We start from the raw sequence: 22,931 nt of genomic DNA, 5'->3' as shown, positions 1-22,931 counted from the left end.
CACCCACTTTTCATAAATTGTGCAAAAAGTAGAAGTCACCTTTATTTATAGAACGCTTTTTACAATACAGATTGTTTCAAAGCGGCTTTACAGTGATAACAGGGAAATAATGCAACAAGGTTTGTTTCTAGAAGAAAAAAGTGTCATAGTCCAGCTCAAGTAAGTTCAGTGATGGTTCATTTTTGTTGTAAAAAAAAAAGTTATTTATTTAGTTAATTTATATATACAGCCGCTCTGGCGAAAACCGTGATGTCATCGTCCAGCTCAGTTCAGTTCTCATATATAATGGTGTCAATGCAGGCAGATCAATAATATTGTTGAATATTAAGTGTCCCCAACTAAGCAAGCCAAAAGCGACAGTGGCAAGGAACCAAAACTACATCAGGTGACTTAAAAGTACCTCGAATTAAATGAACTCAAATGTCACTCAATGTGGGGGACTGGTAACGGTCACATCAAGCCAACATTGGGATACCTCAGGGCTTGATACTTGGACCGCTTCCTTTTCAGTATTCACCACAATGTCACTAACTCATCATCCAGGCATTTTCCAATATTAAAACAAAACCAATTGCATCGCAGCAATTCTCATGTTGCTGGATAAGCATCTGCTAAACGAATAAATGCTAATAAACCTATTCCCAAAATGGAAAATGAACCAAAGCCAGATGTTGTCATAAGTGGTTTACCCTTCTCCAGTGGATAGAGCAGTGCTGTTGGCAGGGTACAAAATGTATCCAGTCTTTTCTGGTGAGCTGTGCTTGGGATTGAAGTTTTCCTCTCCATGTGGCAACTGCAGAAAATCTGGCCCTTGGAGAGAAGAGCTAAACGCATCTCTGGAAACCTACAACAAATAAACAAACACTTTCATGTTTCAGTTATAGCAGCAGCAGACAATTATGTGGTTACAATTGTTAGTGAAGTTACTCGTGTCAAGACAAGCATCGCTACTACTATTGGCTCATTCTTTGAGCAATAGATTTTAGGTTGTTTGTCACACTAGATGGCTTGAAATATTACTCTCCAATATCCGGCCACGTGAAGCCAGCCAGGGATAAAAGACCAAGAGTACCAAACTAACAATCAGGGTTCAGACAAATTTTCACCAATAAATGTCCATGTTTTTTTCCCCAGTAGTCCATGATCAGTTGTTAAAGGAATAGTTCACTTGAAAAATGAAAATTGTCATCATTTACTCAGCCTCAAGTTGTTCTAAATCTGTATGAGTTTCTTCTGCTGAACACAAAGGAAGATATTTTGAAGAATGACAGTAACCAGACAGTTGATGGACCCCATGTCTGGTTACTGACATTCTTCAAAATATCTTCCTTTGTGTTCAGCAGAAGAAAGACAATTATACAGGTTTGTTTGAAACAACTTGAGGGTGAGTAAAAATGACAGATTTTTCATTTTTAAGTGAACTGTTCCTTTAAGGATTGAACAAATATTACCATTATTATTATTATTATTTAAATGCAAGCAATCATCACCCGCCCCGAGAGCAGGCAAGACAGGACAGAGCTTTCTGGAGTGATTTCACTGTTCTAAATGACTTGTCGGTAAACAAACATTTATATAATAAAACGACACATTGAAAAAGACAAACTGTCAGCAGTCTTAAGGAGTTTGATTCATACATTGCCCATTGCATCATCATGAACTTAGTTTAGCACTGCAAAATTAACAAAACTTACACTGCAAATTTTTTCCTCTTCCTCTAGATCATCGTCTTCGACGCCTTCATCCAACAGACTATCCAAACTCTGTGGGTGGAAGCACGAGTCTTCCTCGAAGTCCTCCTCTCCCACGGCTCTGCTGGGAGTGTGTGACAGGGGAAGCTGCATGCTCTTCATCTCCAGTACGGTGCGGATGGCTAGTGGGTCTGACTGCACTGCCCAGCGTCCCTGAGGCTGGTACTGAGCTCGATTATCTACGCCACTACCATCATTCTCACCTCCTCCACCCTGCGATATCAAGCAGATCCGTTAGTCTTGACAGAATTCAATATGCAATGACATATTTAATGAGAACAGGAACATACATACCAGTCTGCGCACCCACATGGGCATTTTGCCATTGGTTTGGAGCACCACAGAATCCAGAGATGCTAAAGTGCAACAGTCAAGACCATTAAATACAATTTTAAACAGAATTCAATACATTTTGCTTGTGAAATTGAAATAGGGCCCAAAGATTCCCACCATGTGTAACACACACTGTAAATTCCTGTAAATTTTTTTCTGGACAAAAGTTTGGACAAATAAATCAAAAGTAGGGCGGTATAATTAATCAAATCACAATGTGGACTAGTATCTGTGAATATTAACATGCAAAAAGACAGCTATTTAAAAAGTGTTATTTTGGTGTTTTCACTTGATAACTAGGGGTGGAACGGTACACAGAAGTCACGGTTCGGTTCATACCTCGGTTCAGACATCACGGTTCGGTACGATTTCGGTACAATGGAGGGAAAAGCAAAACAAAAATGCAGAAGGCATTGTATTTTTTAAATAAGTTTTATTAATAAAGGCATAGAACCAGTTTATTTGTAGTGCACTGACAATAGTTTAATATAATTAGTTTATTAATTAAATTAATAAAAAGACAAAAAGACCTTGCGATGTGTTTGGTAATTGTACCTGAATTAATTTAAAATTAATTTGCTATATTTCAGATACATATATTTGTTTTCCTTAATTTTAATTAACATTATTAATTAACAATGTAACATTATTCTCATCTGAATTATAAATAATTGATTTCTGTATAAAATAATATTACCATTAAAAACGCATACGATTTTCTTTTTTAATCAATGTAGAATGTGTAAGATTAGTGCTCCGAGGACAAGAAATGGAAACCAATGCCATATGATGAATGTCTAAATGATGGGACCCACAGACTGTTTTGAAATGTAGTTGGATAAATATGTTTTGCTTTTAAAACAGTGTATGTGTGTGTGTGTGTGTGTTGCGAGTGTACACAAATATAAGTAAACACTTTGCAGGTTTAATGATCTGAATGAACAAAATGAGGGAGTATGTTTTTTATGTTTCCACTGTTCAATCGCGGCCGCGCCTCTCTCTCTCTCTCACACACACACACACACACACACACACACACACACACACACACACACACACACACACACACACACACACACACACACACACACACACACTCTAGCATTGCAATCTTGACATCGCAGCCTGTTCATTATGCGGTCACACCAAACGCGAATAGAGCGTTAAATTGCGTCTAGTTCGACGCTAGTCCAAAGCGAATAGGACGCGCGTATAAAGCCAACGTTTGAAGTGAACGCGCGTTCAGAGCTAGCCGATGGTACAGATTATGTGTCCCTAAAGAACCCGCGTATCTAACAGTAGTTCCGCATTACATTAATTAATTTTCACACGAGTTTTATTTATTTTTATACCGTGTATTCTCCGTGTAAATTCGTGCACCGAACCGTGACGCCCGTACCGTTTCGGTTCATTACGAATACATGTACCGTTCCACCCCTATTGATAACATTTTAAAATATTAATTGTTAATGCCTTTTGAAATTTTGTATTAAATCATAAATCCAGAAAAATCCAAACACAACACAGAATTTCTGAATGCCCCTATTATTGTAAAAAAATGCATACCTTATTAAATTGTTAAAGTTGTATGAATTAAATTTATTAGAAATGCTTTTTGTTTATAAAACTAAAACAGAATCCAGAAAAATTTAAACAGAAAACTTTTAATAACTTGTTAAGCTGTAGATGTTGATTTCCATTAATTAGACACGTTTTTTATTACTAAAATTTAAATTCAATAATTAAATAAAAAAGAATTTGGGGAAAAAATAAAAGGGATTTCCTTGGGCCCTAACTTGATGTGATGGAGAGGCCCGATAACACCAGAGAAGAGCCCCATCAACGCACCATCCGTGGAGTCGAGTCTGTCTGGAGTCCTGCAGTCGTCCACAGCATCTTCTGGATTCTCCTCCTCCTCCTCCTCTTCCTCCATGTGAGGCGGTGCAGTGCAGGGCACAGCGATGTAGGTCTCTCTCCTGAACAACAGTCATTTAAAGAGAGTCAGATAGTCATTCCCATTTATGACAAGATATCAGTTTTTAAAACGCATGTGCAATTCTTGTAAACATACAGTACAAATTGGCTTTCACATTAATTTAAATAAATCATGGCCTTTTGAAGATGAATAAGTCACAGAGTGCTGCAGGGACGATATATTTTTGTAGGTCAAAACACAAATGAGAATTTTAGCACTTCCGGATCCATCGTCCTGAAGTCAATGGGGTTTTGGTTAAATGCCTGAAATAAGGTCTGAGTTGAACACAAGCCCAAGATATCTTCACGTTTTATTCTATGACATAAAATATATCAGTAATATACACCCTTGTGATATTTTTTTACTTGTCTTAAAGGCGGTTTCTGACAACTGGCTAAATGTGTCATTAAATGTCTTCACGGCAAACAGGTAAACTCATCTAACTCACGGGTTGCTTTCACAGCCTCGTTGAGTTATGATCACGCAAACCATTTTAACTCAATTTTATGGAAAATGCTTTTTAAAGACTGAAAGAAACTGTTGGGAAGCTTTACTTCTGCCGATTGTATTTAGTCTTGTTATTCGCTGCCCTGCCAAAAAAAGTCACTGTTTGTATTTAAATCGGTAAATGTTTAAGAGTCTATGATTGGATCATTATTGCAGTGATTATAATTGTTTCTATGATGTTATATGTTTGGCAACAGTTCTTAACTCTAATTGATGGAGTGTGTAGCTCTTCATTTCTTAGAAAAATCATGGCCATATTCCAGGATGACAATGCCGAGATTCATCAGGCTCAGATTGTGAAAATAGGTTGTGAGGGAGCATGAAGAATAATTTTCACACATCATGAATTGCCACATCCGAGTTTAAATTGATTGAAAGTCTTTGGGATGTTCTGGAGGAGGCTTTACAGAGTGCTGGACTCTAGCATTGACAATACAACATCTTGTCCAAACATTGATGCACCTCTTACATCACATTTATTTCAATTACCATTAGGGGTGGGCGATATCTCGATATTTAAAATATATCGAGATATTTTTTAAACACGATATGGATTTTGACATATCGTATATATCGATATATTGTTTATATTTAATCCTGATTTCGCCACTTTGCTTGTTTGCCTTCTCTGTGCTGTGCTCGCCCCCGCCTCCTTGCTTTTGTTCCCCCTCACCTCGCGTGTTGTCTCATTCAACAATTGTCTCATCCGCAACCAGCCCGGAGGCTACAGAACTCCGAGTGTGTCTGCGCGCGAGCGACAGAGCACGAGAGAAACCGAGTGTGAGCATTAATTGCATTAGTAAATTGGTAGCCTACATACTACAATATATAATTACTATATAAGAGGCATGGAAGTTCGATTAATGGACTCCAGTAATCAGAAGGCTACTACAAACGTCTTGTTTTAATTGCAGGGCTCGAATTTCGGCGCGGGTATTGCGCATAATTCTAATCATTCCCGCAGGTCTCCCATTTATAATGCGGGAAATTCCCGCAATCGTAATCCACACAGATTATAAAATCAAATCATTCTTTTAACAACTATCTGCCAGACGCAATTTCACAAACAGCGTGAGTGTTCAGCGGTGCCGCTTCTTTCTCGTCTCTCATAATGTGTTGTGCAAGGCAAGCATCAAGAGCTGCGGCCATAACACACACTCACGTTTAGGAGTCGGGACATGATGGATATTCACTCGCACAATCGGGCCAGCAGTGCATCGTGACTGAAGTTTACGATTTGCACGTCTTTTTAAGTCTTACCAGTTTAAACATTCAAGCGATTTTAAACTAATCAGTGCTCGCGCGCTCTCTGAGAAATTATTTTCTATGCGCACATTCATAGAAAATCCGCCTTAAGAACAGCTGGCCAGTAACAAAAGTTATTTTTCGCGGATTATATTGCTTTAACACGCTAAATTGTCAATTTCGGTCGTCGTGAGTATACTCTAAACATAGTCGGTTTTGTCTTTAATAAGCATAAAACGCATGCCAGTATAATGAACACAGGATCCGTGCACTAGCTCTTAAAGTGACGGAAGCCATATGTGTGTGTCATTCATTTTGTTGTCAATACAACAAAAGATAGCTTTAAGTTAAAGGAATCAGGATTAATAACCTATGTATTTAATTTATTCAGGACTAAAATACTACTCAGTGTTATTTTCCATTTGATTACTTTATTCAGTTTCTATGAATCACGTGATTAATAATGATGACGAAATTCAGGCCCTGTGTTTAATTTTTCTCATTTGGTTACATTCTGTTATGGAAAATTAATTTTCTATTGATTGTAGGCCTATAATTTGAGTTGTATTCACATCCATTTTCCTGTAAAGATATCGAGATATATATCGAATATCGAGATATAGCAAAATATATCGAGATATATTTTTTGCTCCATATCGCCCAGCCCTAATTACCATTGTTTCACAACTTGAGCCTGATGAATCTTGACATTTGTGAAGATTATCATGATGAAAATAAAATAAAGAAAAAAAGTCATAATTGCAGCATTATATTAAGCTGTATTGTGATTTACCGTGACTGCTTTAAATAATTAAGATTTCATTATAACATTTAAAGTCCTCCTGTGGTGTAAATCAAGTTTTTATTGTTGTTTATGTCTATGTGGTGTTTTTAATATGCTTTAAGACAAACACTGTACAAATTCATAAATCAACACAATTATCTCCTTAAATATATATTCTCCTTAAAACTGCGGTGAGAAAACACAAACACTGTTTGAAATCGCTAATACATTTAGCAATATAACAGGTGCATGATGTATATAATGATGTTATATGATGAACTATATGATGGGTCTGCAAATAATAAATGAAGGATGTAGAGTTACACAAGCTATTTTAAGGCATGAATAATTTTTTTATCACAGAAAAAAAAAAAAAAGTTTCAATGTGTCATTTTGGTGATCAAAGATGAGTTTTAAGGGATAAAATGATTGACTACGGGGAGACTTAAAGACTAAAATACAGTGGTCAAAAAGGTCAGCAATCTATCTGTGTAGTTAGCGATGTATGAAGCACAGCTCAGTCAAACCATGCTTTTTAAATCCATGTGTCTAACTTGAACCAGTTGCGAAATGTACAAGGGGAAATCTTTCGCCCTCACGCGATTGTACATTTTCCTATTGAATTTGTTTGAATTTCGTGGGCACAAAATCCAGTCAAAGTAAATGTGACAGCACCTTAAACTCAATGTAGTTTTTTTTTTTGCACTGCCCACCCCTAGAAGTACGTTTGCAAAAAACCTCTCTCTATACACAAATCACACACACGCATCAACTCAACCTGGGTCTACGCAAACACCCCCAGCGCGAATGTGACACAGGCAGAGATCAGATTCGCAGTTTTCATGGGGCTAAATGACTCTACCTGATGGCTTCTTGTTTGCTGGGGGCCCGTTGAACCCTCAGGCCTGCTTTCTGCTTTCTCTCCGCCAACCTCTTCCTCATGGAGTTGGTCATCTGAGAGTCCAGGCGCCACACAAACACACAGCTGGACACACAAACACACATTACACTGTGATCTGAATCAGTGAGTGTGTTTTTAACACGCACTGAGGTAAGGTTGAGCAGAGAATATTTTCAAGAAAGAATTTGAAGCGTTGCTGCTAATGTGAGAGACTAATACTTTTGTGACATTTTGATATTCTGTACTATCTAATTTACTTTAGCCATTTAACAAAGCTTGTGCCTTTCAGCATATGTGGCTCAAAATGGACTTGTAATCTCTAAGCTTTACTACTCCCAGCTGCTCACTCAAAAAGATGAGAAAATACACTTTCAAACATCAAAAACATTAAAATATAAAAACAAAGTAAACATTGCCATAAGTCAAAAAAAAAGAAAAAAAGATAATCATAAGCAATACAAAAGCATGGTATTTATTGATTGCTCTGAACAACAGCGCCACATTTAGACTTTGAACGTTCAGTGATCAATTTAATTAAATCATCGCCTATTGAAGTTTAATAATCACATGAAGTGTATTGATGATTCCTGTTTATCCATGCCCAAATTTAAGACCTCTTAAAATGATAATTAAGACTTTTGTTATAAGATTTAGGATATAAAGCTTTTTACAGCTTTAAATTTGATTAGACAAGACTTTAAGGACCCACGGGAATCCTTCAATCCACGTTTGCATGTTGTTTGATATCGGATTAAAAAATGTTAAAATATTTAAAAGGTCAAATACTGTAAATACTTTTTTTTTTTTATACTGTATAAAACAGTTTCTGGAAAAATCAGTAGTAAAATAAAGTAAAAAACCAATTTAAAAGATGTACCTGTCACCAGATACGGTGATCAGATGCCGGCAGTCCCGGCTGAACTTCATTCCTGTAACAATTTCTGAGGGAGAATAAACGTTTTTTTAATAAATATACATACACACACACACATATATATATATGTACTTTATTTTTTTTACACATACATATTTCTGAAGAGTAAGAATGAAATCATTGATTAAGAAAAATAAACGTACCCGAATGTCCAAATAAGGTGGCCACACATTCGCCTGACTCATAGTCAAAGATGCAGATGTTTTTGTCTGAACAACTGGTGGCCAGAAACATGCCAGAGGGATCCAACTGGACCTGAGAGCAGAAACACAATCTTATTGCCAACAATGCAAAGGGTTTTGACTGCAAACATAATTTACTCTGTGTGTATAATGCTGTTTGTGTAACTAACTACCACACACACACCTTGAGCAGTGTCCCATCATCATTCAGGGAACCCTTGAAACACTTTTTCATCTTGCCACTCCTCACATCGTACACTCTGAACATACAAAAGAACATATATTAATGCATATAACTCTTTGAAGATTTGATAAATGTCATTGTTATGCTTAAAAGCAGACAAATAATTATTGTACCGAGCATAAAACAAACATACATAAGAACTGACCCTTTCAACCAGAAGTTCACAGTACTAATGTTATAGTACCTACCTAATGTTGCGGTCCTGGCACGCAATGGCCGTGTGTGTGCGCGTGGCGTCCAGGTCCATGTCATACAGTGTGGTCTTCTCCACTATGTGATGTGATCGTGAGAAGTTCAAGCCCTCTGAGGTCTTTGAGAAGAAACACAAAACAACAATAGTCAGAAAGTACATTTAAAAAAAGAGACTTTAAAAGGTACATTAATTAAAAGCAAAGCCAAGAAATCATTTTTCAGATTAGCCCTCTGACACATGATGTCCACTACAGTGGACAGGTCTTTTAAAGCCTTTCAACCATTTAGTTTATTCCCCTCCATTTAAAATTCCATTTTAATGATTTGATTCAATTTTAATAGGTAAAAAAGCATGTCAAACTAATTTAAATCATGGAACTTACACCAATTTACATACATTTATTAAAAGATTAGCAAAGATAAAATTAGGGCTCTTTGTGTTTTTCCTCAAATTCAGTATTTTTTGTAATTTAACTATTTATTTATATTATCCTAGCATATATTTAGATTTTTTTTAAGTATAAATATATATATATACACATTAAGATAACTATGTATATATATTTAAATTAGTGCTGGGCAACGATTAAAAAATTTAATCGCGATTAATCGCATGATCTTCTTGCGATTAATCGCGATTAATCGCATTGTTACGCGCAAAATTGAATAATGAATTCTAAAGTAGTGTATTGTGCACTTTTGATTTAAATGTACTGCTACAAAAGTGCAATAACATGTGGTTTGCAAAAACTTTAAACAAATAAGGTGCTTTTATACCAGCAGTATTCCCTTTACACAGTATCAATAAAATATTTCTTGTAAATCTCAACTTAAACATTAATGTAATCAAATCAAATATTTAAACAAAGCTATTTGCCCCCTGGCAGTGGCAAATAGCTTTGTTTACATTACCTTTATCTAGCATTACCTTTAGCATTACCTTTTATCTAGCTTGTTAAAACGAGTCCTGTTTTCTTGTGTGTTTTTTTCTGAACAGGTATCTTGTATCAGGGAGCAGCAGAAACAGTCTATGTAGTCAAAGGGTCATGATCACTACTACAGATATAAGTCGACCAACGTTACTTCTCTGATAGCAGCTTAGGTTTGGTCATGGCATGCCATGGTTTCCCACCTAAGATTACATTAAACAGAGGTAAAGCCCAATTTATACTTCTGCGTCGAACTCACGCCGTAGCTGTGTAGCGCGCGTACCCTGACGTGCATCTCTCCAAAAATGTAACGTCAATTCTACGCGTACCGCAAGCGCTGTGATTGCTAGAACCGCTCCCCGGGTTTCACACTCTCCCTCTGCATGTGTAATTGCGCGTCAACGCGGACAACGACGCAGATATATTTATGAAAACCAAAGCGTAGTCTATAGCGTAGAGGCTCCGGCGTAGGTCCGACGCAGAAGTATAAATCAGCCTAGAGTGAGGTGAAGTGGTCGAGCACAGGTGCAGCGACAAGCGGGTGCGTTCCTGTGAAACTGTTGCGGTCATGCTCGCCTCACGCACGCGCCCGCGCGTTGCCGAAGTTGAATTGTCTAACTTTTTTGTACACGACGCGCAGCACAAATCATTGGAAGAGAGACTGATCCTCGGCTCGCTGTTTGTGAGTTTCCAGAATCTAAATTATCAGGATATCAACAGGAGGGAATTCACATGGCAGAGCATCCCCGCTAAACTAAACGCAGGCCTATCAGGTAAAGTTATGTATAATTTTAATTTAAGTTAAAAAGGCTACAGTTGCATAGCGTACAGAAGCCGTTGCCATGGTTACTATCCATAGAGCGCCTGTCATTCACTCGCGGAGCGCTGTCTCCCTTTCTGTTCACCTGAGAGAACCTGCCAAAGCCTCTCCACTGCTTGTTTGGGTGGGTTATTTGCTGGCTGACCAACATCCCACCCCTCCTGTGATCATGGTTTGACTGTAGGCCTATGTGTATTCAGAGCCAGTGAGCAACGGACTTTCAAAATAATAATAAAAAAAACTCTGCGTTAACGCGCGATAAAAAAATTGTCGGCATTAATTAATAAATGCGTTAACGCGATAATAACGCGTTAACTTGCCCAGCACTAATTTAAATATAAAATTAGATAGAAAAAATGTATATATACATTTATACTTTTTTTTTAAATCTAAATATATGCTAGGAAAATATAAATAAAGTTAAATTACAAAAAAAATACTGAATTTGAGGAAAAATACATCATAGAGCCCTAATTTTATGTTAAAGAAAAAAGTTTTTTTTTTAAAAAGATTAAAAAATGTTTTATATTTTTTTTTAAATCTAATATAGAGTACCATATTAATTTATTTAAATCATTAAGCATTTTTTTCTTTCCCTTCTTGATTTAATAACTGATGTATCAGAGGGTAATAAATTGATAATATAAAATAAGTAAATAAAAAACTAGAATGTGGAGTCCATGGCATATTTAGCCGGCATAATTGTTGTTGAATATCTCCAAATGCATGACCATATTTTGGATGATCTGCTCATCTATCCGAGTGAAACCTCTCTGCAGTAGATACACAAGATATACCTCTATAACATTATAGCAGTAACACCAATCTGAAGGGTAACCACTTCATCCTCACCTTCTCAGCAGATCGAAAATAGATGCTCTTGTCAGCGCCACAGCTGACCAAACACAACTCTGAATTCAGACCTGCAAAAACACGTGCACGAAAGACAAGAAACGTAAGAAAAGTCAGAATAGCCGAAAGATTTGGTGGAAACCAGCAGCAAATCTCTTCAGTGTATGAACATTGAGAACTGACCTGTGAATTTGATGGCAGTGATGGAGGCCGAATGATCGTAAACCGTCTGCACTAGGTTGCATTTCTTCTCCACGTCAAAGATGTGAATGAGCCGATCACGACTTGCAGAAGCCAACAGATGCAAACCTGACAGGAGAAACACACTCTTCTGCACTGTAGATAATGATAATGTGTAGTGTTTTACACTACAGTGAGCCGATCACGACTCAGCTCAGCATGTCTAACACTAGTATACATTTCTCCTCAAACTTAGAGTACCGGTAACTTCACAGATTTTCAACCCGCGTTGTATTGTGATGACAATGTCGGTAGTATATATAAAGGAACAATGTTTACTACTATTAAAAAAATCGAAATGTCATCCGGCGGACTTGTGAAAGCTTTCGTGAAACCTACAGATTATATTTCCGCACTTCGTATCCCCGCCCACAGACCGTCAGATCGACAGAGGGTTATTAACAGAACAGTTATTGTAAGGGTAGGGTTTACTATCTCTGAAAATGGTAACGTACTGTCAACTCTTTAAACAGAATTATGGAACACTATGACAACAGCTTTCTGTCTGAATGCGAGTGTTTTGCGTCGGGCCAAACTGACAGATTGCCAGTTTCTTCCAGTTTTTTCCCTCCTTTTGGCATTAAACGTTGACCACAACCACAGAGGTTTTTTACATTCTCCGTCGCGGCGTTCTCTCCGTACTCTTTTCAGCTTATAGCCACTGCCCACAACACGCTTTATCCTTCACTGGAAACCGAAAGTAACTCGCAAGAACTCAAAAAGTCGACACCATTATGACTGAAAGTTTGCTAAGAGGCATTTCCTACTAAAGCAAGGCGGTATTTGACTCTGGTCAAGCGTATCTATTGCAGACTGATGGGAGTGGCCTCGGACAGCAGCATGTCCAGTGCATTATGGGTGTTTTCCTACCTCTTTGGCAAAAGAGCCTTTTTTCTCAGTTCTCTCTGGTAAGGTAGCACCAAATTTATTATAAAAAATAAATAAAAAATTCAAAAACCTTTCTACTGCATAGGCAGCCTAGTTTTATTGAAAGCTCATTTTGCCAATTGCAAAGTATCCCTACTAGTTGTTGTGCATTACAAAATATGCATTTGAAATAAAGGCTCACTTACCGGTCTCATTAGGAGAGAAGGCTAGACACAAGACCTCCGAATCATGAGCCTCGATTTTCAGCAGCTCGTCCATAAACTGCAAGCCGAAGATCCTGAAGAAGAGACCATCGCTTCAGCATATATATAGATGTAGGATTTCGTTCTCTGCACAGACGCCTCACTCCCCTCACCTCAGGTTCCCACTGCGGTCTCCAGCTGCCAAATGCTGTCCATCTGGGCTGATTCCCATCACCCTGATCCCAGATTTACCATCCTGACCTCCTCCCTCAGCTTTCTCAGCCTCAGCTTTGAGGTACTGCGTGTCATCGTCCACATATACTATCCTTACGATGTCCTGAAACACATTCACATACAATAAACCAATGAACTCAAGAAGACACTGGCAAACCATTCTGTCATTATTTACAATGATCTGTCATCCTCCATATGAATCAAGTGGATTAATCCAAGTCCTCTGAAGAGACACAATGTATATGATGAACAGATTTAATTTAGGCTTTTATTCAGTTATACATATGGATATTTTTCTTACAAAAACGCATCGCTTCACTTCAGAAGGTCTTTATTAACCCCCTGGAATCTGTGTCACTTTTATAATGGGCTTCAAAATCTCGGGTAACATTCACTCCCATTATAAAGCTTGGAAGAGCCAGGATATTTTTATCATGGGATAGTTTTCATTTCTGGGTGAACAAACCCTTTAAGGATATTCAACCCAAGCCATCAAACTGCCGTCAAAGGAGGAACGCCATTCCAGAACAGAAGCATATTTTCAGATTTTGATTAAAGACAGAAAAAAAAATAGTTTGTGTATTAACTTGCACACATTAATTGTCCACCACAAGACTAATAATGTGCGCTAACAAAGTAAATAGGGTCAATTTGGATTTCATTACAACTTTAATATCTTAATTTGTGTTTCAAAGATGAACAAAAAGTCTTTTAGGAGGACAACTGATGACTACGACTGTGAACATAACGTCATGAATCCCAAGTACTGTAATTTGTTCAAGCAATATTATCAAATAAACCACGGCCTGAATTTAGTTTTGGAAAACGAGGGGCGTTAGTAAAACTAAGCGCACTACCTGCAAAATCACATTCAGGCACTGATTAAACATATATTCTATTATACAGATATCTGTGAAACCAATTTCCATGAGTTTTCCAAAAACTTTCTGGGTTTATTTATTTTCTTCAAACTTTTCCAGGCCTGGAAATTGCCATTTTAAAATTCCATAACTTTTCCAGGTTTTTCATGACCGTACGAACCCATAACAAATAAATAAAAAGACAAAATATGCGTTCTCTGCTGTTCAGACAAATTAGGAAAATATTTGTGTGAACTGTGATGACCCGCCGTCTAGCAGTAGTGCGTATACGTAATAGTCTTTAAATTTTTAAATCACGTCTTAAAACTTTTTTTTTTTTTTTTTTTTAGATTAGCCTATCCTGGTTGATTTTAGCCATGTTATTGGGTAATTGATTTTACAAATCACTTTTACTTTTTTTGTTGTTTTCCTCTGTATAATTATGCATTTTATTATTTTAAGGTGTCCTTGAGTGTCTTGAAAGGCGCCCACAAATAAAATGAATTATTATCATCCTTACCTGGCTGTAGAGGTTGTGTCGAAGGCCGAGAGCCGAGCCGTGACTCTGCGGCGACTCACTTTTCCACAGGCGGATGGTGTTATCAGATGAACAGGTGAGGAAAGATCCGGGCGACAGACACGCTGATGAATCTTCAAGATCAGGGTAGGTCTGCAGAGGATATTATGCATTCATAAACTGGCCTTGTTCTGATAACCTCAACATGAGCTGGTGTGAGTAACGCACCTCCACACTCCACACACACCCGCTGTGGTACAGAGCTGAATAGACCTTCCCAACATTGCGAATGTCCCGCACGTCCCACACGTACACACTGTGGTCATTATACACACACGTCAAGTGCCTGGTCACAGGGTCAAAGGTTAAAGCCAGGGTATCTGGATACTGTGCTTCTGGGTTTGCACCGAACAAATGCCTATGAATAGAGAAGCAATCAAAGAAAAAATTACATTTGATGTTTAACAAAAAATGTTTGAACAATTATACATACGCGATAATAACGGATTTATTTTGCCAACATTATTCACACCAGTGTTGTATTGACACTATTATAGTTTTTGTTAATATTTTGAATTTGGTTTTATTTTTTATACATTCTATTTTTATATTAACTCTAGTTAAAGTTTTAGTAATTTTGTTTTTTATCATTTTATTAGAAATATGTCTATAGTTTTTATCAGCTATTTCATTATTTTTAAAAAAATATTTTAAGTTAAAGTTTATTGCAATTAATGCAAAGTAAATCAATTAATCAACATTTCAAGTAAAGCTAATTCCTTTTACAACAATAAACTTGAAATAGTTGTGAAGTTAAAGCTACATGTCTGAAGTATCGTATTTTCTGGAATACAAATTATGTTTTTTTTAATAATCTGAATCATAATAATAACAACAACTTATAAGCAAAAGTTAAGGTCCACTAAACATTTTTACGCGTGTGAAAGTTGCTTTTACATGGATTTCTGGATACGTGTGAAGTACAAAGAATTAAAGTCTTAGTAATGGCAGCGAATATAGAAACATTTCGAAAGGTACGTGAGATCATATATCCGGATTAAGCCATATGCTTGCTTTCTATTCTGTTTTGCAAGCTTTGAACAATATTTTACTGGACTACACGTGAAATCTTGTTTCTCCTCCAACATAGTCCATTTTTTTTCCTCCTTTCGTTTAAAGTAGAAAAACTGTGGATCAGGTATAGTTTTACTTAAACTCAATTACAGAAACCAATCATTAATCTTAGTTTTTTGCATGTGACGGTAATGTGAGCCCTTTAAATCAACAAACGTATGGCGTTTGCATCTGGCCTGAGAGTCTCACTCTTACCCCGGCTGTGTGCCCTGAGACACATCGACCCCCAAGCAGTGCGGCCGGTGCAGAGTGGTGATGTAGCGCAGGTCCTGAGGGCTGAACACGCGCACCGTCCCGTCAGCACAGCCGCAGAAAACAAACGTCTCGCTCACCGACAAGCCCTGTGCTGACGTCGTCTACAGACGCAAAACAAAGACACACGACAGCATACTTTATACATGGCATCCTATAAACCCTGTCCTATTTGTTGTGTAATAAATGCTTGAATATTTTGTAGGGTCTTACTGGATGTGTGCAAATGTACTTTTTAATGGGGATTACTACAAATTACAAGGAATATTAGATTCAGATTTGTTGAAGAACTGTTGGTGCTCCAGGAAGGGGAACAAAACGCAAACAATTGTAGGTTTTTCCTATCGCTTTGAAGAGATAAAATTCCACATCCAGGCACTCGCATAGATTATCATCTATGTCTGGATCTGGAATTTTATCTCTTCAATGCGATAGGATCCACATGCAATGATCAACTGAAATGCATTGTGTATTAAAATTATATATAAATATTTAAAATGATTGATATAGAGCAATTTAAATAGATTTATATCAGCTAAATATATTCATGCCTCAGTTAAAAAAAAAAAAAATGCAAATAAATGAAGTTCAGAGGGCAATTGGGAATGGACTGCTGAAAAGGTGTCAGATAATGTAGATATCAAAAATATGTGGGGTTAAAATGTAGGGCTGGACATTAACACAAATTTGACAATTCGATTAGATTAAAAAGCTTGCGATTCAATTTGATATCAGTTCATTTGGAAATATATCGGGTGCAATATATGTAAAGTTTCTCAAGGATACAAATCTACAACTAATGCTGTAAACTATACCGGAACCCTGTCAGTTGGTATATTACTATACAATATTACTATAATATTAAAGTATAAAATTACCAGCTGATTTGAATACAAACACTAAAGCTGCAGTAGGGAGTTTTGAGAAAACGTTGACTTAGCCTGAAAATTTGAAGCAGCACAACTTACAGGTCCCACCCCTTGCTCTCTGCTGCGCTACAGCCCTCCCTCCACAGCTCGTCCTCCACAGCGGAGCCCGTCGTGAACGCGCAGGCTAGTAAACAGGCCCACCGATGACGGTGGATAAAAAGTTATATGGCACATTCACTAATAGGGGCTAAACGTCAATAATATGCTTCACATTGACTATGGCCTGCCCATACTTTGACTACAAACTTGGTCCTCAAATCATTATGTATTTTGCAATAGCCTACATGTAACTTTATAACGTTGCACTCTTTCTATAAGTTATAAATAGCTAGTAAGATAACGTTAATATAACGGTAACTAACGTTACAGTATGCAAGTAATTATTCTAGCGATATATAATGCTAGATAAGGTGTGCTAGTACATTATTTCAGCAACATGACAAGCCAGTGAATTAGCAGGTTTCAATTGTTGCTTAGCAGAGTGCGTGACATTTTATCTATATGTTATGCGGCTAGAGTTTTGACACCGAGTCAATGGGCTCTGTGTAATTCTTTCTTTTTCGCTTGTTTATCGTCATCAGTCTTTTTCCTTTTACCTCTTTGTTTTATGAGCAGGTGTCACTCGAGAATTGGCAGTTTAGGTTGTTTCTCCGTCATAAGCACAGCTGCAGCTCGCCGGCAATCTTGAGTTTGAACGACGGCTCGCGCTCCGGCGCTCGCGCTGTGCAAGAGAGGGGTGTGATCAGCGCGTACACGAGCGTGATTGACACTGCTAAGACATTCCTCCTGGCTCTGATTGGTTGTTTCTGACCGGGAGCGTGTATTTCTTGCAAATGGCAATAGGACCACTAGGAGGAGCCAGAGGAGCTTGATTTTTACACAGATTATCTGTCTCATATTCTACTGTCAGGACATAATGACAGTTTTAGCAAATACATGTTTTCAAAAGTTACCTACAGCAGCTTTAAGTTGTACATAAGACCGTTTTTATAATAAATTACTTTGACAATTGGTGTCATAAAAACTTTCGACTTGGCTGGCATTAAAAAAAAAATTTAATATGAGAAATGAGAAAGAAAAAAACACTAAACTTATTTACAGTATTTATGTGACAAAATTAATTGGCAAAAAAAAAGGCAAACTACAGCGACATTTTATTTTACTATGAAAAAATGTAGTTTATTTTGTGCTGTAACTAGTAGTAAAGAGGAAGAGATGAGATCATTGCTGCGTGTTCGCTTGAACTAAGGCGGTAACGGCCGTCTGCCATGCCACAATAAAGAGACAGGATTTAATAGCTGAGACTTTTGTTATCAAAAGTAACAAAGCTTATTGCCATTTCTTGGATGGGAGGCGCAATATAACTAAGGGTACGTTTACAAGACACCGATATGCTTAAAACGGAGAAGTTGTTCCTTTGAGTTTTCCACGTACAGACGACACCATTGTCTAAACGATCCCCATTCACACGGATCCACGAAAATTACTAAAAACGCTGTATTCCTCTGCCAGGCCATTAGATGCGATGAAACACTATAGACTGAACACATATACGCATGTGCATGACGTCATCGTCTTCAGAGATTCACGTTTTTGTTGTTTACACGGAGAACGTTTTCAAAAACTTGCACTTTGAAACTCGTTTTCAAAACTTGTGCTTTCAGCCACTCGAAACGCCGTTGGTCGTGTCAATGAACGGACAAGTTTTCCGCTTTTAGTTGAAAACGGTGAAATGTAAACAGCCCCTAAATGTTTAGTGCAGTTTTGTTCATGCATCAACTGAAAACAGCAAAGACTAAAAGATGGATTTGAGAATCGATATCGGATTAAAATCAAGAAGTGGATTTCGTCAACCCAGCCCTATTAAAGGGTTTTAAGTGGATCACAGAGCAATGAAAAGGCACAGTGCGCAACTTGCCTTGAGATCAACCCAGGAGTCCAGCTGCCGGTTGCTGTTGAACTGGCACAGCAGACCCGTGTGTGTGATGCAGTAGGTGCTGCTGGCCATAGAGCCGCGGCCACACGCCAGACCGCAGAACTGACTGTTCTGGTGCTCCCCGAGCAGCCCCGAGCGACCAATCAGGGGCACCGTACTGTTAACCTGCAGGACACAACAGGTGACAATCTCCACAAATGACATGAAGAAAGCGTGTGCATATGTTTTGTGCTCTATTTAGTTAGAAAACAAAAACCCAGTCACAGAAAGGATGTGGGCAAACAAAGGAAACTGCACTAAACACTTCGATTCATATCAGCACTCAACAGGTGTAAGATAGTGGCGGATGCTATTCTCACCTCAGTGTGTTGTAGCACATTATAAAATAGCACGCAATAATATAATCATATACACAGAATATGTTTTTTTTTTACTAAAATCATAAATGGATGCTGCCTTATTGGGTCATTACTTGTCCCAGTCCCTAAAGCCCACCTCTACCTCAAAGTCCATAGTCTTTATTTAGATTAACTTTTATAATTTTTAAAAATGCTATTGAAGACTACAGATGCACTGGAAATCCAGTCTAAATTTAGACTGTAGCAACATGTGCCAAGCGTCTCACCCGTCTTTCCTTTGAGGCGTCAAGGTACCAGAACTTAACATGCCTGTTCCCCGCCGTTACAAAGTAGCTGTTGTCCTCCGAGAACGACACAGCGAGCACACGGCTGGACACCTTATTGGATGCGATTACAGTCCCCTTCTGCAAGCAAGGAGAAGATTTAAAAGCATTATTTATATATTCTTGTAAACCAAACTCACAAGCTGCGTCCCGATTGGCAGTCCCCTATGCAGCGTCCACTGCTCCCTGAACACGTTAACATTCACAAAATTCACTCTAAACACCCTGCAACCTAAACAAACATCACTAGAGGAGGTTAATGTGCCATCAAGTGGAGTCAGAAACATCCTCATTTTGAGTTCAGAGCACATGAACGAGCAAGTGAGTGACGTCTTATTTACTAACTGGGAATCTCAAAATTCCAGATGATATGCGAGTCGCAAAGTGTCCATTTTAAACATAGCGCAATATAACGTAGATAATATTATGTATCTATAATCTCTATATTGAGAAAAAGAGCGAGCAAGTCTGTAGGGAATGATGTAAAGTCACTCAGCTTTCACACTAAAACATTTGCTTGTTTGTGATGCCACAAGTGATAGAAATTAGAGATGCACCGATTGATCGGCTGGTGACCGGGATTGGCCGATTTTCACGTGATCGGCGACCGGCCGGTCAGCCCGACATATGCCGATTTTATGCCGGTCAAATGCACTCGGGCGCCGCATGATTAACATCACGCAACATCAGCATCACACGTGCACACGGAACGCACATGTAGGAAACCTCGTGAATTACGGCCGTTTCACACCGCATACGTGAGCAGCGCGTATTATTTCCGGCGTGCCTGTTAATCAATGAGTGCATTCACACCGGGAGCGTCGAGCAGGAGCAGCGGTGAAGCGCGGGTTTCGGCGCAGAGTCTATTTTTGCTGCACTGCTCACGCTCACTTAAAGTGAAAGCACACTTTTGCTGGACAAAATAAATATGATTTCACACAAAAGTGCCCAAAATGCACAGAATTTGCATGTCTGGTGTGTTTTAACAAGAACTGGAGTATATGTCAGAAAAGAAAATGAATTTTCTTTTTGAAATGAACAAACTTTTTTAGTTGGATATTGGATGTGAAAAGATGGAAATGGTTCTTCCATAACACTGCACTTCAGATGTGTGTGAATTTCCCACACAAGGAGTAATTTATATAGTCCTATTTTATAGCGATTACTGTTCAAAAATGTTCTATGCAAAATGTCAAATGTTCTACTAAAGAAAAGAGAGAAAATAAATATTTGTGTGTGCTGTAAAGTGGTTAGAAAAAATGAAATCGGTATCGGCAGGTCAAACTCTGAAAAATCGGAAATCGGCCTAGAAAATTGTAATCGGTGCATCTCTAATAGAAATGAGTAATTTTGATTTTGAATTCAGGTTATGGTTCACAATCTAATAGAATACTTCAGCCATCCGCGCAACAATTTATCATCATGAGGGTCCACGGACATCCATGGGCAGCCCAGTTTTAGTGAGCGCACAACAGCGCATGCGCGAGGTGAATGTGTTGAGACAGAAGCACAGTTGTGATTTGTAGTCGTCGAAGAAGAGTGATACAAAGACGACACGCTGTTCCAAGAACTGTGAACAAAGCAGCATTTCCTTCATCTTTTTGCTTTGGTTCTTTTTCTAAACTTCGCATGCAATCTTCTGTCTTTCCGAGCGAATGTCCTGTAACCGACGACTCAGTGCTAACGCGTAAACATTATAGGAAGAGCTCTAGAAGGACGGGATTTAAACTTTGGACTCAAGTTTGGTTGGAAGACGAAAAACTATTCACTATTCAACCAACCTTCCACTCCCAGACGCTGACGGTCCTGTCGTGCTGGTATCCCACAGACACTATATAGCTCCCGTTGGGGGAGAACGACACACACGCCACCCCGTACTTGTGGCACTGGACCTCTGCCACCTGCGCCCGCTCTGCCACGTCCCACACACGCACACAGGGCATGTGCCCGCTCTACACAGATGAAGAGGAGGAAAAATAATGCATGAAATCATAATAAATATGTGAGACCCGAAACCCAGATTTGTCTACAATACTATACAGTGTAACAGAGTGCAACAGCCTATTTATTTTTCTTTATAGGGTCGGGGAATTAGTTTTAAATGCTAACTTGTACACCTTTTAACACAGACTTACTGTAGGCTAAGAGGTTGTTCATCGATTACATTGTTGAAGCCATCAGTTCACATTATTTTACATATCGTAACCGTCGTGTTTAACAGCGGCATCTATGGTGAAAAACTACATTACCCATGATTCTGCAAAGATCTCCACCAATCAGATTCAAAACAAGCAAAACACTCTAAAAGAACTTTAGCCACGCCCACTCCCACAATGCACTGCAAATTAAGTAATAGAGTCAGGCTGTGGCCCAAATGACACACTATATACTATGTACTTGTACTATATACAAAACATCTAGTGTATGAATCTTATATGGTTATTTTGACACTATTTACACTACAAAACGGCCCAGAATAGTGCATAAGTGCACAAATTGGGAAGCACCTTCTTCAGTCTCCCTACACTATAAAACTGCTTAAATATTTTATACATTTTGCAATAAACCAACTGAATAAATTGATTCTACACACATGTATTTATAACAATAGATTTATATTTGTTTAGAGTTGTTTGCGAGATGTCATTCGCAATGCTTCATGGGATTGTAGTTCTTTTTCTCATTAAAAAGGTTAAGTACAGTCCTGTACCTTTGTATCGTTATCCGATTTTTTCCGGTTCATGGTTATTACTCATTAACAAACTTTTTTGAATCCCTAGGTGAAAAATGAAAGGAAAAAATAAAAAAGTAGACGTGCGCTCTATTGTGGCCAATAACGAGATAAACGTGACTATATTAAAAGTCCCTTTCAAGGAAAGTCTGTTCCCTCGGCGGCCATATTTGCAACACCTCCGGTCAGCGATTTTTGGCATCCAAGACAAAGTCCTGTCTACTTGAATGAGGGAATCCTGAAATCTCAAACTGCTTGCTGAACTAAATAACATTTCAAATCAACAGCAAAATCTGACATCAACCGTCCCATAAATGTTTCCTATGCTCAAATAGCATAAAAACCTTATATTTCACAAGCACGCGTCTCAGAACACTGGATGTTTTTATGGCAACAGGAGCTTCTAACAGCAGCTGCAGTGACTTTCTATATATAAAGTCTTTGCTATATTTAAAACATACTCATTTAGGCTAATGTAGTAGGTAATTTGGATCATTTTATTCGTACACACTGCAGAAATGGTATGAGTAGTATGACAGTATGCCATTTCAGATTTGATTTTCATTTACTAGTTTTCAACACGGTCAGATAGTGAGAAAAGGCATGAGTGGAAAAAGCAGCCACTGATAAATAATCATGTGTCAGAGAATGTAGGACAACATGTGCCTTTCAAAAGTTTAAATGGTGACTAATCCTC

The 22,931-nt window shown here is 38.2% G+C and overlaps 1 protein-coding gene across 2 annotated transcripts in view; it reads right to left on the bottom strand.

Moving 5' to 3' along the window:
* wdr62 (WD repeat domain 62) overlaps nucleotides 1–22,931 on the bottom strand; it is a 34,605-nt gene that overhangs the window by 8,669 nt on the left and 3,005 nt on the right. For both annotated transcript variants that reach the window (XM_056262550.1, XM_056262551.1), the window contains exons 5-23: nucleotides 21,285–21,455; nucleotides 19,447–19,584; nucleotides 18,804–18,986; nucleotides 15,900–16,060; nucleotides 14,799–14,988; nucleotides 14,574–14,723; nucleotides 13,133–13,296; nucleotides 12,963–13,054; nucleotides 11,833–11,958; nucleotides 11,650–11,720; nucleotides 9,045–9,166; nucleotides 8,797–8,872; nucleotides 8,574–8,685; nucleotides 8,374–8,437; nucleotides 7,458–7,580; nucleotides 3,933–4,060; nucleotides 2,046–2,107; nucleotides 1,695–1,964; nucleotides 690–844 (exon numbers count right to left, since the gene is read on the bottom strand). In XM_056262550.1, coding sequence (XP_056118525.1) covers nucleotides 690–844; nucleotides 1,695–1,964; nucleotides 2,046–2,107; nucleotides 3,933–4,060; nucleotides 7,458–7,580; nucleotides 8,374–8,437; nucleotides 8,574–8,685; nucleotides 8,797–8,872; nucleotides 9,045–9,166; nucleotides 11,650–11,720; nucleotides 11,833–11,958; nucleotides 12,963–13,054; nucleotides 13,133–13,296; nucleotides 14,574–14,723; nucleotides 14,799–14,988; nucleotides 15,900–16,060; nucleotides 18,804–18,986; nucleotides 19,447–19,584; nucleotides 21,285–21,455 — 2,558 coding nt within the window. The remainder of the gene's footprint in view (nucleotides 1–689; nucleotides 845–1,694; nucleotides 1,965–2,045; nucleotides 2,108–3,932; nucleotides 4,061–7,457; nucleotides 7,581–8,373; nucleotides 8,438–8,573; nucleotides 8,686–8,796; nucleotides 8,873–9,044; nucleotides 9,167–11,649; nucleotides 11,721–11,832; nucleotides 11,959–12,962; nucleotides 13,055–13,132; nucleotides 13,297–14,573; nucleotides 14,724–14,798; nucleotides 14,989–15,899; nucleotides 16,061–18,803; nucleotides 18,987–19,446; nucleotides 19,585–21,284; nucleotides 21,456–22,931) is intronic.

This window comes from Rhinichthys klamathensis, unplaced genomic scaffold, assembly GCF_029890125.1.
Source record: "Rhinichthys klamathensis goyatoka isolate OS25496 unplaced genomic scaffold, OSU_Roscu_1.1 h1tg000194l_1, whole genome shotgun sequence".
In the NCBI taxonomy this organism is placed as follows: domain Eukaryota; kingdom Metazoa; phylum Chordata; class Actinopteri; order Cypriniformes; family Leuciscidae; genus Rhinichthys; species Rhinichthys klamathensis.
This window is presented reverse-complemented; position numbering and strand designations above follow the sequence as displayed.